A 15669-nucleotide genomic window follows, 5' to 3' on the forward strand; every position below is an offset into this window, starting at 1 on the left:
ATGCTGCAAATCTTAACAACAGTAAGGTTTGTAAATGCAAGTTTCACAAGTAAAGTACTTCTAATTTTGTGTGGTCTGCTGAAATATGATGAAGTTGGCTTCATTGGTTCGTTGGTTCTTGTCCTCATATACTGTGTTGTAGTATTTATTAGTTATGAAATATTCCCGGTCAGTTGGTTCAAGAAAATGAAGACAATCCATTGAACTAAACACAAAAACAAAATGCCAGCAGAACCACAGAACTTGGTAGATCGGGGCAGTGCTCCAGTTCAGCCTCCACTCATGAAACTTTAAATGCCACTGAATGCCACGGTGATTCGGTCGGACAAAAATGGTATCTTTAAATAACATTAAAAAGAAATCTAATGCTGCAGCAAAGATGAACTGTAATTGTGATAGCATGTAGCTATCTATAATTCAGAGCTGGGGCTGTGATATTAACTTAAGAACCCTTTGCATTTAAATGACATATTTGCAGGGGAAGTTTTGCATGTAGGTGCTCTTGCAGATAGTAAATGAACAGTGATGGGAATCAGTCAGCTGCACCGTGGACCATGTGTGCATGCGTCTTCCTTTCCTCTCATTCAGCTGTTTTAAAACGACACCTCCCCCCTCCTTCCCAAACCCTGCTCCCGCTCCGAGTGCAGTCATTTCTAGTGCAGAGAAATGTCCCTGGTGACACAGAGGGATGACGCAGGCTCTCTCTTCTTTCTGTTTCACCTCTCCCCCCCACTAACATCATCTTTTTCCTCTTTTGACTCGCTCTCCCATGCTTTTTTTTTTTTTTTTTTGCTCTGGCGCTCCCTCTTTCTCCATTTCCTCTCACTGTCTCCCTTTCCTCCTCCCTCTCCTCCTCCCTCTCTCTCGTTCTGGCTCTCTCTCCCTCTCTCTCTCTGCTCCGGCACTGCAGTGCTGATTGTGATTGCACAGACACTCACACACACACACACACTCATTCACGCACGCACACACACAGAAGCGTAGCTGAGAGGCAAGGACTGCAGCAGCATGCACCAACCACGGCTGAGCTGTTCAGGGACTTGAGGAAGGAGAAGTGAGGAGAGAAAATAGTGGACTATCTCACACCAGCCTGCGTGTGCATCTTTGCAGCGGTAGGAACGATGCGTTTCAAGAGCGGACACCTTATGTTATCCGGCCTCCTCTGCACTGCCTCTGCATCCCATTCACCCTGCTCCTCCCACTCCAACTCTTCCTCCTCCTTGTGTCTACAGCATCATTAGACAGGACTACAGATTGACCGGGACTGGCGAGTGGTGGATGGTCAGGTTTTGCCCCGGCTGAAGGATTCTGCTATGCTACACACACATCACTGATGGTTGGATTGTAACTGACATTTGGAGCTAGACGATAACACGCGACCTGCGAGGAATCTTGGATGTGCGTGTCATTCTTTACCAGTGTTGTAATTGGCGCATTTCTTCTTTTTAGCCGGTTGTTTTTGCCATCTCTGAGACTGGCTAGCAGGCACTGCAGCATCAGGACCGCAACACCATGAATTGGTAGGGCATGAGGACCCAGGGGCAACCCGAAGGAAGGGCTTGAGTGTTTCCATTGCTACCATTGCTGCTGAGGTGCTTATCTTGATTTTTTTTCCCAGAAAAGTGTGCCTGGTGGGGGCTGGGGTGGGTGGTGACAGCACAGGTACCTAGGCCCCTGCAGAGCAGAGCGGGTGGCTCTTGCGTAGAGGAGGTAGGCAGGACGTCCTGTGGAAAAGGGGGGAAGAAGGGCTGGCTCGAGCATTGGGCTCCTGATAGTGGCTATTTTTGTCTCCTCTAGTTCAGTGATTGGGACAGCGGGTGGAAGAGAAGATGCTTATGGCCCGAGACACAGCGCGGGATGAAGCTCAAAAGCTACACAGGAAGTGGCTGAAGCACCAGGCCTTTATGGCAGAACTGGCCCGCAATAAAGAATGGCTGGCCAAGATAGAACAGGTGAGTGGAGGTGATTGAGAGCTGTTTGTGGAGAAGTGGGGGAGGGATGGGGAGGTCAAAGAGGCAGAGCACGTGAGCCAAAGAGAGCACGTGACAAAGAAACAGTGTTGATGGTGGGTGTGGTGGCAGTAAAATCGAATAGGTGAAAGTGGGTGACATGTCATCACTCAGCTTGGGGACATCCTGAATTACAGTGTCAAGGTTACATTGCTACAGTAGCTGTGCTGTTTTCAGATTCACAGGTGGTGTGATCCCTGTGGTTCTTTTGCCTCTTGATGCAGACATTTGACCAGCCTGCTCAGTTATGGAGGTTACAGTGAATCATACAGAGGACATTTAAACATGTGCAGCAGTTATGGACACACATGCAGAAAGTGCAGACACTGTAACTTCCTTGTATGTACTAATTTTATGTGACACGAGTGATACAGGGTCAGTTCACATCATTTTTTTTGTTCTGCTTTCCCATAATGCTTTGCTTTCCTGAAATCCTGACAGAGCAACATCCCATCCATACACAATGTTTTTCAGCTTAGATGGGCTCTAGGCCTGCATTGAAATCTGCTGGTTTAAATCATTATATGTGACATTTTAAATGTTAGTAGTAAATACAAAAAAAGTTTAAATAAATTGTAGTTTTGCACATATTTTGGATACACTTTTTGTCTTGAGTGCAGTATAACACTGTTTGATACGTAAATTATTTTATTGACTCTGACTCCATATGCACTGTGCATGTGTAGTGATGTCATTTAATGCATTCAGATTGATGACGATCCACAAACACTGTGAACTGGTTGAATCAGGCAGTAGTTTGTCCCTCAAGCATCATATGAACATTAGCAAAATGTCATCCAGAAACTACTGCAGTCTTCTAAGGGCTCCATTTTAAGTACTTTAATCACTATTTTTTCCATATTCTGAAAAAAAGGGAAGGTTAATGAGCGGATTTCTCATTTCTTATCATACAAAAAACATCATTACTTTGTCTCTTATTGTGTAACGGGTGTTCTGGCAGCAATGTTTTTGACTCTTTGATGTCCACAGCAGATGAGTTGCTTCTATCAGATTATGTGAATATATTCATCTGCAGTAGAAAGAAAGAAATAAGAGAAATTCAGACATTTACATTTAAATATGTTTAAGTCATTAATTTTTATTGAATGCATAAAGAAATTAATTGCTTTTAAATTATTAGAGCTTTTTTGTAGGATATATTGAATTATTAGATATTCATAGGGTGACAGTGTAACTAATTGTAAGCACAACCCTTGCAGACAAATCTTACAATGGTATAATGAGGAAATCCTCATTAGCCATCTTGGTTGTCCATGTGTGAAATGCATTTTAAGGTTCATTGTGCAATAGTCTAGACCCTCAGACTGAGACAGACACCTTAGCGTAGTTCAATAACGATGCAAACTAACAAAAACATAGTAAGACTTACATTTCTAGTAATCAGGCTTTTTGGAGATGTTGTTGATGCTGTGGACCAGGGATAGTTGGAGAATCCAAGCAGCCACACTCACTTGTGTTCTCATGAGGGTTATGTACTGTGGTGTAGAAGTGCAGGACACTATTTTTTCTGATATTACCAATTGAGCAGTGAACTACTGTAAAAATGTATTTCTGCAAAAAGACTCAACTAATGTCGCAACACAACTCAAACAACCTAATGTTGTCAAATAGATACAACTTAGGAGTCGTTGTGGTATCTCTTTATTAGAAAGAAATTTGGTTAACAGATTAGAAGACAGACGTTGGCAGCTACTGAGATCTCCCCAAAGAAACCCTGTGTTGGACCTTTTGCTCTGTCAAATCTGTTTTGACCTTCACATTTACCTTTTTGGTTTGTATATTGTTCTGCCAAAACTGTACAGTCAATCTTGACTTAGTGGGTTTAACTCAGTGTCTCTAGCTAACAGCGAATGGTTCCAGCTTCTGAAATGCAAACACCTTTCTGCCACACCTCTCAATCTTTGAATTCGGGTGTTTTCAGTCCCATTTCCACAGCTGGAAGCACTTTGGCGACAATGGGAAGGAAAAACTCTCTTTTAACAGGAAGAAACCTCCGGCAGAACCAAGTTCGGGGAGGGGCGGGGCCATCTGCCGCGAGCGGTTGCGGTGAGAGAAGGAAATTAGGAACCACATTTAATAACTCAGCCACAGAGCAGCAGACCATGAAGTTGCCAACTCTTTGCTGACTCAGAGCCCCAAATCAGTGCTGGCGTTAACATCAACACAAAAACTGTGTGCCGAGAGTTTCTATGGCAGAGCAGCACCTGTAGGTGTAATCCATAGATACACACACAACAATTATTTGTATTTGTGCAGAAAACTTTGTAAACCTGTTAAAATTTAATGTCTCCTTTAATAACAACATTTGTCATATTTGGTGATATCTAGTACACATAGTTTTGATAACTAAGGTGAGTTTTTTAATCAATCTTTATGTATTCAAATGTGTTATTTATTAGTGTAATGTCATTTGGCATCTACACTGATAAATGATACAATAATAACACAATATATGTGTTGTGGTACTGCAGTAACTAGAATATAAATATTGTTTTAAAAACAGCACTGAGGCAGTTAAAGGATTAGCCTGGACATGTCTCAGGACCTGCCACTGCAATGTTTTTGTTCATTTTTAATCGTGAGCTGCTTTACACAAGCTGGAGGTAGAACATAAAGCGAGACAGTTAAAACAGGAAAATCTTGAACCATTTTTGATCAGCTTACATTGCAGTTAAATTATATATTTCGTCCACCACTGGGATAGAAAACTGTTACATTAGAATGAAGGAATACACTTGATGTTCTGCCAACAGACTTTATATAAGGATGGATATAATTATTAAGGCACAAGCACTGGTATACAATGTCCCTTTCTGAAGTCTTAATTTTAGCATTTTGGCTGTTGCCATCTTGTTTCTGTTGGAGCCAACAAGGGGCCATATTTGGACGAGAGGCATACACGAACATTTGGTCTTCTTATTTGTATCTTTAATAAGACTAGTTTTTTGTACCATGTAGCTTATTTTTGCTGTTAAGTTGAGTGTTTTTAACATAAGAATCGAAGGGGGTTGACTCATTTTTGGAGTCGGCTTCAAGTGGTTATTTAAAGAACTGCAGTTTATTAGCCTTGTAGATTGTTGCTTGGTTCTGCCTGTAATGTGAATCCACTTTTACCTCTAAAATGAAAACAGAATGAAATAGGATACTGCTTTTCTTCCAAATCAGTGCATTTGTTTTTAACCTTTCGTGCCAAACAGCAGAAAAACTGAAAGGACTGACACAGAGCGCAGAAGATGGCTACTCCATAAAAACTGTCTAACATGTGCTAACTGCCTTGATTTCCTGTGTTCCTGACAGTGACAGTTTAATCTACCTCTTAATCTACCCCAATGCTATCTCTGTCATTACCTGAGAGACACAGAAAAAAGATGTTGCTGTGCTGGGACCTGAGAACTCTGCGTCCTTTTGGAAGGGTTCCTGTATCAGGCCTTACCTCTGTTCTCTCACATCACTTAATCAGCAGAGCCACAAAGATCCATGTCGGCTCATATATGTGGGGGAACTGTGGGTGTTTCTCTCTTACAGTGGGTGGAATGCTAGCTGACCTTGTGCTTTGCCTTGCTGTGGGCTCAGGGGTCAGTGGATTGTAAACAAACGCTGTGGAAGTAACAAGCTGGAGAACATAGATCACTGAACGGACACAAATTACCCAACAAATTGGTTATCCGTGTTTTGCTCAAGGTTGGTACCCAGTATATTTTTGCAGTGAGTTGAGATGAACATAGATTTGTTTATATGTCATATTCACAGACAGTGGACATTGATAATATACAGGTATTTCCAGCAGCTCCCCTTTTTTAACAATTGAGATCTAACAGGGGAAACAAAACTAAAATAGCCTGGTACCTCACCGTGCCTGCTTCAGACATCTTAACATAAGTGATGGATCAATTTCATGTGCCTGCTTTACGTTCAAGCTCCTTCGATTGTTTAATCCAACATGGCGTGCTCAGACACAATGCTGTTTTTATTAGTACGGCAAGTCAGAAGTACCAATAGTGTCCTTATCTTGTCTGTGGCTGCTATTTTCAGGTATTGTGCACCTGTTGGGAACTGGATTCGGTGACAGATTACAGATTTTTAATGATACATGATGAAAGACTGTTTCCCACTGTGTGGACAGTAAGCTTTCTGACTGTAACAGGGGTATAAGCTACTATTCATCATTCATTGGTACACTGAAAAAATCCATGTTGGATTTACTTAATTCGATAGTGGACATTGGTTGCACACAACTGTTTTGCTTTGGCAGAAACTTAAACAACTGAGTTAAATCAACACAACTTATTCATATTCAGTAAACCTGTGCATTTTGTGTTGATAAAACGCAATTGAAACCTGTTTAGATGAAGTAAGGTGAGCTCTTGGAATATTTTAATCCTTCGCAATTTTGACATTTTATCTCAACACTATTCAATAACTTTTAGCCCAGTACTACTTGGTCACTTAAATACTACATGTTGTCTTCATATTACATAAAGTTCAACAAAGTTTAGAGTGTGGTTAACATGAATGGATCTATTGAACGACTACCATCCTTCTATCTTTATCTGGGTTGCAGGAGGGGCTGGGGCATAACCCAGAAGTGATAGGGTAAGAGGCAGGGTACATCCTGGACAGCTTAGCAGTCTATCACATAGAGACAAACAACCATTTGCACTTATACAGGTAATTTAGAATCCAATTAACCTAACCCTAATTCTAACGACTGCATGACTTTTAACTGTGGGAGGAAACCAGAATACCCAGAGAGAAACCAGTGCAAACTAGCCAGATTGTGGATTTGATCCCAGGCTCTTCTTCCTGTGAGCCAACAGCGTAACCACCGTGCACCTGCTGCTTTAAAAAAAAGCAGGAAAGCTATGATTTCAAGGCTTGATGCAGAATTTTCTGTGCATTTTTGTCCTTGACAGGTTAAACCACAATAAATAGCAATAGCATACACGTGGTGTGTGTGTAGTTGTCTGCCTCTTATAACTCCAGTGATTTTCCTGCAGTTTGAAATCTCTTGCGATCTTGTGAATTTCTTACTAGATTATATCATGTTATCTCAACAAGAACAAATTAAGTTGTTGAATTTCATACAGATCCTACATGATTTAATTACATTCAAGACAGAAACATGAAATTTTTGTGTTCAATTTACAAGGTAGACTTTTTTAATGTGACAGCCACCCAAGAGGCGCCTTCCTCAAACCACGATCCAATGCGCGTGAGACTGAAATCCTGTGCGGTGTCGTGAGATTTAACATTGCTATATTATTGACTTACTTCACTCGAACATGATACGGACAATTTAATCTACCCTCTCTGCATATCATGTAGTTTCTACACTATATGGTTACACTTAACTTTAAAGCATGAGGCAATTGTGTTAAATACACACAAGATGCTTACATCAATCCAAGAGATGGCCAATCCCTTTTTTTCAGTGTAGGATCAGTTTAATGCTCATTTTGAGTCAAAGTTGTTGATAATAAGAACATTTAAGTACTTTGCTTGAAATTGTCATAGCAACACTCAACAACAAAAATCATAATTTAAAGAGCAGGTTCAACAGGAGTTTTGTGGAGATCATGGGAAATACTGTTTTTTGTTTGGACCATCCATTAATTATATAAATAAATTTGGAATAATTTCATGAAGAGTTGGCTTTTTAACCTTAGCATAGATATTGTTATCTTATTTTGTTACTTACTTAACATATAAAGTAGTGGTGCTGATATATCATTGTGGCAGTGGCATGTGACAACTTGCCCCAGCTCCCAAACAGACATACAAAAACATCTTCCACGACAATTTAAGTTGGATCAGATTCAAGCATACCATTTGTGCTGCCTGCCTTTCTGCAGTCCTTCCTCGCTGAAGAATTGTAAAGTGTTATTACTTATCTAGACAAATAAATATCTAGTATTTTATTAACAAATTGTACCCTATTGGCTGACAGCGACAATGGGTGGAAGAATTGCCTTCAATGCTTGTTGCCTCCTGGGAGCACGAGGCAGGTCTGGGCCCGCGCTGGAGAGTCGGCGCAGAGTTGGGTGCTGTGTTGCCTGGGATTACTGGTCACGTGCTCTATGTTGTGTGTGTAAGGTCGGGGGGCAGGTTCATTCCACTGCAGGGCAACCTGCCACTGCATGTGGCGAATAAAATTTGAACTTGAACTTGAATTTCTCAAACAATCTATTTAGGAAAAGAAGCAATAAAAGATCACGACAACACCTCAGCAGTGTCGGGGAGTAACGGAATACATGTACTGGCATTACGTATTTAAAAGACAAAATATGAGTAACTGTATTCCATTACAGTTACTTTGTTGAAATAAATGGATTACATTCTTTTCCTGTTTCACATGTTAGGCTGTGCCCTCTCTATTATTGGTAATTCCACGCTGGTGGAAACGCATCGAAACTCGAATGTCTGTGTCTCAGGTGACATGTGTCTCGTGGCCCATGTCACCTCTACTTGCGTCCCGCATAATGACGTGAAGAAATATTGTTTAAAATTATTATTCAAAAAATTATTTAATATGAAGGCAATATGAGCAGAGTGTTACAGGCATAGCCCTATACCCGTTATGTGCAAATAAAAAAGGAGAGTTGAAAAGTACGAGTTGTCACGGACAGTGCCTGACGAGCCCAGTTGTAAGTAAGTCGTTAAGACTCGACTGTACGTTCGTGTTTTCCTCCGAAACATTAAGTTCCGTTGGAGCAGCCTTTCATGCCTCTCTCTGTCTCTCGCTAGCAAAGTTGACCCAGACAACAAAGTAAAGCTAGTTTTCGGTTACGACACAAAACCCGACGTATTAGCCAGAGGTCCCTTTACTACGGTTTGGAGCCGCGGACCTGTTTTATATTTGCGCGGAATAGTTTTCTATACGAGATCACTGCAAAAAGTGCAGCCTTACCTAATCTCCACCCTACAGTTACTCATTTATATTAAGATTTAAACATCTAGTTGGTGTTGGTATGGTGAATAACCTTCAGTAATAGTAATAAATCACAGCAATAGTACAGTCATGTAGTTGTAAAAAGCATAATAATATATTAAGTAATCCAAAGTATTCAGAATACGTTACTCTCATTGAGTAACGTAACCGAATATGTTACAAAATACATTTTGGGGCATGTAATCTGTAATCTGTGGTGGAATACATTTTTAAAAGTAGCCTTCATCACTGCACCTCTGTACACATAAAACTGTGTTATTGGAAAACTGTGCATAAAATATCAAAAGTAAAAATAATTATTCTGCAGAAAAATGCTCCCCATCAGTGTTAAATGGAATACTGCTGCATATTTTAACTATTAATTAATTTGATATTTTTTTAACTATGTTATATTCTTAATCATCATCATCATATCCTGTAAATCGTTTTTGTGGTTGGACCATATATCTCTAAAAAAGTTGTTAATTAGCTCAGAAGCAGGTGATTTAAAAATAAAAGTGCATTAAGATATATTAATAACAAAAGAAAATCTGCTAATTAACAAGCTCGAGCAGTTTGTGACATGGTTTACTGTCAATATCTACAGGTGGATTAACGAAAAATGAAGGTGGCGTGTTGGCAAAACAGCTGGTTAACCGCTTTACATTCAGTCAAGTGATTTCTCATAAATGTTAATCTGACAGTGCTGCTGTGCCTGCACTGATTACCTTGCCTGTTTTTAGGCCAGATGCCTTTCCTTCTTCATTATCATCAGAAGTGTCTTAGCTAATGTACTAAAGGAATTGTTCATCTCAGTCTTTACACGTGTTGGTCGAAGTGGTTAGCAAGAAGAAACTCATCTGTTACGATGCTAAGTAACAGAAGCTTGTTTACTTGCTAATGCTAGTTCTGTTTCAGCAAAAAAAGTGCTGGTCATAGCTGATTTCAGAGCAGTGGAAACAGCTTCCAACTCATGATGATCTCCCATCAGTTTACCATGAAAGACTAGAGGTTTATCCAAAGTGCATCTGCAAACCACCAGAAAAGAGCTCATCTTACCCAGCTCATGTCACTGTTAAGGAGACTGACATGCCTGTGAAACAGAGACAGCCGCAGTTTCCTATGAGCACAACACAAGCCAAGTGCCGAGCTTTCCAACTGCAGCCATGAGATGGCAGTAATGTAAAGAATGGATCTAAACAGGGCAGAAGTTTTATGAAAGCACTGCCTGACGAGAAAGGAGAGACTGCAATACTTTCTTTTTAAATAATGTCTAATTTTAGATTTGACAAGTAAATACTGCTTGTCCTGATTGCCCTGAAGGAAGGCTGCAGACCAAGAAGCATTTTATCCAAATCAAGAGTTAAACAATATGTCATACGCATTTATTTAATAGCACAGTGTTCAATAACCAAATGTCAAGACTGTTTACTGACAGCTGGGCGGTCAAGTAGGTCTCATGCTGTGCTACAATTTCAATTTTTAACTGGGTGCCTATTCTGCTTTTCAGTAGAAACTATGTGGCCAAAATGTTTCTGTCACTGCTAAAAACACCTGTTACCACTGAGTAACATGGTATCTTTGACAGTTTTGGTTATTTAGCTCTGTGAGATAGTTATATGAGGCCCTCCCACAGTGACAGCCTAGCACAGAAGCAGCAAGTCTAGAAATTAAGCTAAGGTGTAATTTAAAAAAGAAAAAGACAAAACAAAACAACAAACACATGTCCTCTATTGGTCACAAGTTATTTTTGTCATCCTCCATCTGTTTTTACTGTTCTTGAATGTAGCAACAGAGTCCCTTCCAGCTTGTAATGTTTTTTTGGCAAGCTAGGATCACCCAACATCCTGTTTGGCCTTATACTTTTGTAAATATGCAAATATTAGATTTTCATTTTTCACAGATGTTTGTGTGTTTCTGTCTTCTCTTTGCTCAATGATATTTGAAAAAATTATATGCTTCCCAGCACTATTGCATACTAGTATTTACTTTAGTATAGTCTTCATTAGCCTTAACACAACTCCACTTTTACTGCTATCTTAGCATTTTTAATGAATTCGTTCATTTTTTTAATCACATTTCAGTTTGACAGGTTCAACATAGCCATGCTTCTTGTTTCCTCAAAACCCAGTCAGAGATGACTGGGATCACATTGGTGGTTATCAATATTCCTTGTTAAGCTAGGCTTCAGACTCTGCTAACTTAATCTATTTATTTTACTACTCATTGTGCACTCAGCTTTGCTGTTTTAGGGCTCTACAAACTATAAACTTGCTACAAATAATTATCAAAAACTACTAAGTCTATTGAGAATAACACTGTTACATGGCATAATGGAGAAGATTTGGAATAGCATACATTTTTGGTTGCTGGCTGAATATTCTTACTAATAAACAGCCTCCTAAAATCCATCCATTTACATATTGTTTTTAGGGCTACATGGGGGCTTCCTTAGGGATTATTAAAGTATTAATATTATTCTTAAAGTATTCTGATTCTGATTGAGCCTAAATGAGCCTTGACAGGTCACCAGTGTATATTTCAGACAGACACACACTCACAATCTGCTAAATCTAAAGACCCAGTGTAAACCAATTAAGAATCATCAGTTACCTTCAACAGCTTGTCTGAACTGCATGAGGAGCCAGACTACTTGGAGAGAACCTGTGCAGGCAAAAGGGAGAACTTACAAACTCCATGCAGAAGACACACCGAGTCAAACAGGCGGTTTAAACTTAATCTTAGTCTTTTATCAGTTGCATTTCAACCAAAGTAAAACACTCTTGGCTTACAGAGTTTGCACCGCATGGTATTATTCAGTGGTATTACCAACATACACCTCGATGAATGTATTTCCAGGATAAAAGTAGGTGCAAATGTGGTACTTATAGATTATTTTAAATTGAAACTCTGAATGGAACATCAGGGATTTTCCAGATGAGGTTGTGTTTTTAGCATAAGCCAATGAAAGCTCATCAAACTGACTGTATTGATTGGTTATTTTATGTGATAAAAAGCCTACCAATAGGCACTAATTCGTTTTCTGGCTTCTGTTCTGTTTGCTCGCTATTTGTAAAATAGATTTGAGAGGCATGTATAATCTTGTGTCAACCCTACAGGCTCTTTACACTTTTATATCTGTACTACACTGGTTCATTTGATCCAAGTCAAAGGCTTGCACATGCAGGGAGCCTGTTTGGCTCTGTGGGTGAGCTGGTGACCATATGCCACACAAATGGAGTGCAGCAGCCTGGGTTCGGGTTTAACGCGTGGCCCTTTTCTGCATGTCTTCCTCTTGTTTATCTCCCTGTTTTCCCACCTGGTCAACATGGCCAAGCTTTCTTTGCTTTACCTGATTCACAAAACCTAAAAGTGGCTCAAAGCCATGCTTTTAAACCAGGCTTGCTGCCTCAGGATTTGTGCACTGTCACATATACAGTGAGTGGGCATTTGACATGTCATTTCACTCATCCTTTGCACAGAATTGACAGATTGAATGTTGTCTGCTGCACTGAGTGAAATCGTTAGAGCAATCGATGAGAAAGTTGAATAAAGAACATGAAAAAAAAAATGGTAAAAGGCGATAAGAGTTTTGTGCCTGCAATTACATCAGTTAGTGGTGTTGCAAAAGAACCATTAATCTTCTGAATTATTGAGTTAATATATTTATTTTATGGCTTGTGACTGCTGTTCACCAGTCCATTACAGATCTGAAACTTGAAACATATTTAGACATTTAGGACTTCTCAGTCCATTCCTCTGTGGCATTTTCCATGGCAATCACTTCTGTCTGTTGCCAGATTAAGGTGAAACTAATATTATTTATGTTCTTTGTCACAAGTAACCTACTAATAGACTAGTTAGCTATAGTTATACATTAAGAAAACATACAGTTTGCATGTTGTAAATTTACCGCATGGCTTTCTTCCTCCTCAGGTATGAAGCATATGAACCGACAGAAAACAGCAAAAATCCTGAACATAAACAGCTCCAGACGAGGTTGTGTGTTCAGCACAAGTTACTATGGTGATCTTGCTAGATTAAAAGAAATCACATATATGACAAAGACAATTCTGGCTTTAGGGTCAACCTGAGCTAGTAACGTGTTCTTTTAGTACATCCATCAAACTGCTTTGTGTTAGCAACTCTAACTCTTTTACGGATACAGAGCTCACTTATTCTTATTATACACCTTTTTAGTTTGTATGGATACACATGTTCTATACATGCACAGCATTGCATTGCTTTCCAAAGGAAGACATGATCTTCTTTGCCCAATATTTGGACAAATTATTGCACATTTTTCTGTGTATTTGTGCAAACACAAATATTCAGATTAACTCAATCATTCTTCATATTGTATTCTCTAGCAAGATTTCTCCATATGGAAACACCACTAGCCCCTTTAACTAAGTAATCATCCAAGTCTTGACCTTTTTTCTAATTGTTTACCTATTTTAGAGGTCAAGGGCGTCAAATCCAATTTCACAAATGGCAACAGTGGAAAGTGAAAATCACATTAAAGCCCATCTCAGCCTCGCCTCTCAAACTTTATCTCAAAAGCCACTGAGCCATCAGTCTGATGTATTCAGACTTGTCCATCCTGGTCACTCGCAGTGAAAATCTTAACATCTTCCACTCTGCCACCTCCAGTCTTTTAGTCAGTGCCACCATCTCCGAACCATACATCAGAGGAAGTCACACTGCCATCTTGTACCACATTAAAGGCTCAGCATATATCATTTCTTAATACATGTCCCATATGCTTATATAAGACTGAATAAAACTACTTAAGGGGCATTTACCCCGCCCCTCCCTGAGCCTGGTTCTGCCGGAGGTTTCTTCCTGTTAAAAGGGAGTTTTTCCTTCCCACTGTCGCCAAAGTGCTTGCTCATAGGGGGTCATATGATTGTTGCTTTTCTCTCTGTATGTGTTATTGTAGGGTCTACCTTACAATATAAAGTGATTTGAGGCAACTGTTGTTGTGATTTGGTGCTATATAAATAAAACTGAATTGAATTGAATAGTGATGATTTGCCACACCATTAACAGTTAATAATGTAATCTCAAATTAAGCGCTTGAATTCAGTGAATTTAAGCGCTTGTAGGGTCTGCCTTGAGGTGACTGTTGAACAGAATAACAAATCTTTGTTTTTGTTCTCGCATATGTTTCTTCTAGTCTTACATAATCTGTTTTACTGGTCTGAACGTGACATGTGGACTCTACAGTGGGTAGACTGGCCAAAATTCATGCACTTTTTAACCACAATTGTACAATAAGTAATTTTTTAAAGATTTATTAGCGGCAGGTGTTCAGCAGATAATAGTCCAAGTTGCAGAGCAGAAGAGTGTATTCACACCTACAGTGCATCGATCTGTGCGGTGTGAATACACTGTTGTTTTTGCAAGTGGAATGAAACAAGCTCTTTAATCCCACCCACTTTTGAATTATGCTGCATCAGCTTTAAATGGAAGCCTGCAGAATTTGGCAACACAATGCTGCCATAATAGCGTGATTTATTTGTGGTAGCCATTAAAATATGGTACTATGTCAGCTACGATGGCCTCCAAAAATTCACTTCACAGATACCCTTTGGATCTGACTGTGCCTGGGCTGTATGCACCATAAACCTTTGATTCTTCCTCTTCTCGATTCCCTTCTTCCTTTAGTCTGCCTTTTCTCATCTCCTTTGTCCACCCCCTCTCTGATTTCTTCTCCTTCTGCCTCACTCTGTGTGTCAGTAAAGCCAAGAGAAAAGAGAGTGAGAAAGACCTGCTTTCTGCTGGCTCTGCATTATGAGAGGGAGAGCGAGGGATGTGAGCGAGTGAGCGCTAGCAGCAGTTTAGCAGACTGTGCCAAAAGAAGGAATGCAGCACTGCATTATGAAAGCCATAGGATATAGGTCCAAATGAGATAAATGAGAGAAGCAGGATTTAGAAGATGCACCCCACCATACACATGGCTGATGTGATAATAGGACGGAAGTAAATAAGCAATGCATCATCCAGAGCGAGCCAGAACAGGACGTTTCCTTGAAAAGTGCAGCATTTTCTGGTGCTTCAAATCACGAAGGAGTACCTTGTCATAGAAGGAAAACGCCTCCTACTCCCCTAAGTCTCACTGTAGTTGGAGACTGGTAATTATCTATTCTAGGGAAGAACTGACACAAAGGGAAGCACCACAAGCTTTGATCTCATCAAATCTCCTCATCCACATCGTGTCATGAACAGAGCTCAAAGATTTAGGGGAGAGAAGAGGAGTATGAGCGAAGGGTTTATCAGACTTGCCATATACCATTTTTAGGTCAGCCCAAGGCCAAACTTTGCTCCGTACACCTGCCTCTCAGCAAGCGGGGGGCTGCAGCCTTGGCGTGGAGCTCTGTCGTGCTGAGCTATTTTGGGGACAAAACCGAATTTAGCCACTCACTTTCTATCTGTTGTTCTCCCAGCTCCTTCCTGAAATACAAGAATGCATACAGACATGGGGAAAGGATCTATAGGTTTGTGGCTTAGTGTGTTTATTCAATTCAAAATATTCATTTGGTGAAATGAATCAATAAAAGGTTCATGAAAAAAAGGACGTTGATTTACGATACATGTCGAGTCTTAAAAAGTGGTTGACAGGCGACTGAGGCAACTGTTGTCGTGATTTGGTGACGCATAAATAAAATTGAACTGAATTGAATTGACAGTTGTTTGCAGCATCGTGCA

The 15669-nt window shown here is 40.0% G+C and overlaps 1 protein-coding gene across 2 annotated transcripts in view; it reads left to right on the plus strand.

Annotated features, from left to right (window-relative positions):
* The first annotated feature begins 827 nt into the window (after nucleotides 1–827).
* The window catches only part of sptbn4a (spectrin, beta, non-erythrocytic 4a), a 32056-nt gene continuing 17214 nt past the window's right edge, over nucleotides 828–15669 (plus strand). Inside the window, exons 1-2 of one of the 2 annotated variants that reach the window (XM_006807232.3) lie at nucleotides 828–1710; nucleotides 1798–1952. In XM_006807232.3, coding sequence (XP_006807295.1) covers nucleotides 1830–1952 — 123 coding nt within the window. In that variant the 5' untranslated portion in view covers nucleotides 828–1710; nucleotides 1798–1829. The remainder of the gene's footprint in view (nucleotides 1711–1797; nucleotides 1953–15669) is intronic. The other variant, XM_006807231.3, reaches the window with a different exon arrangement.

The sequence above is a fragment of the Neolamprologus brichardi genome, chromosome 10 (assembly GCF_056152115.1).
Source record: "Neolamprologus brichardi isolate AB-2024 chromosome 10, ASM5615211v1, whole genome shotgun sequence".
NCBI lineage: Eukaryota > Metazoa > Chordata > Actinopteri > Cichliformes > Cichlidae > Neolamprologus > Neolamprologus brichardi.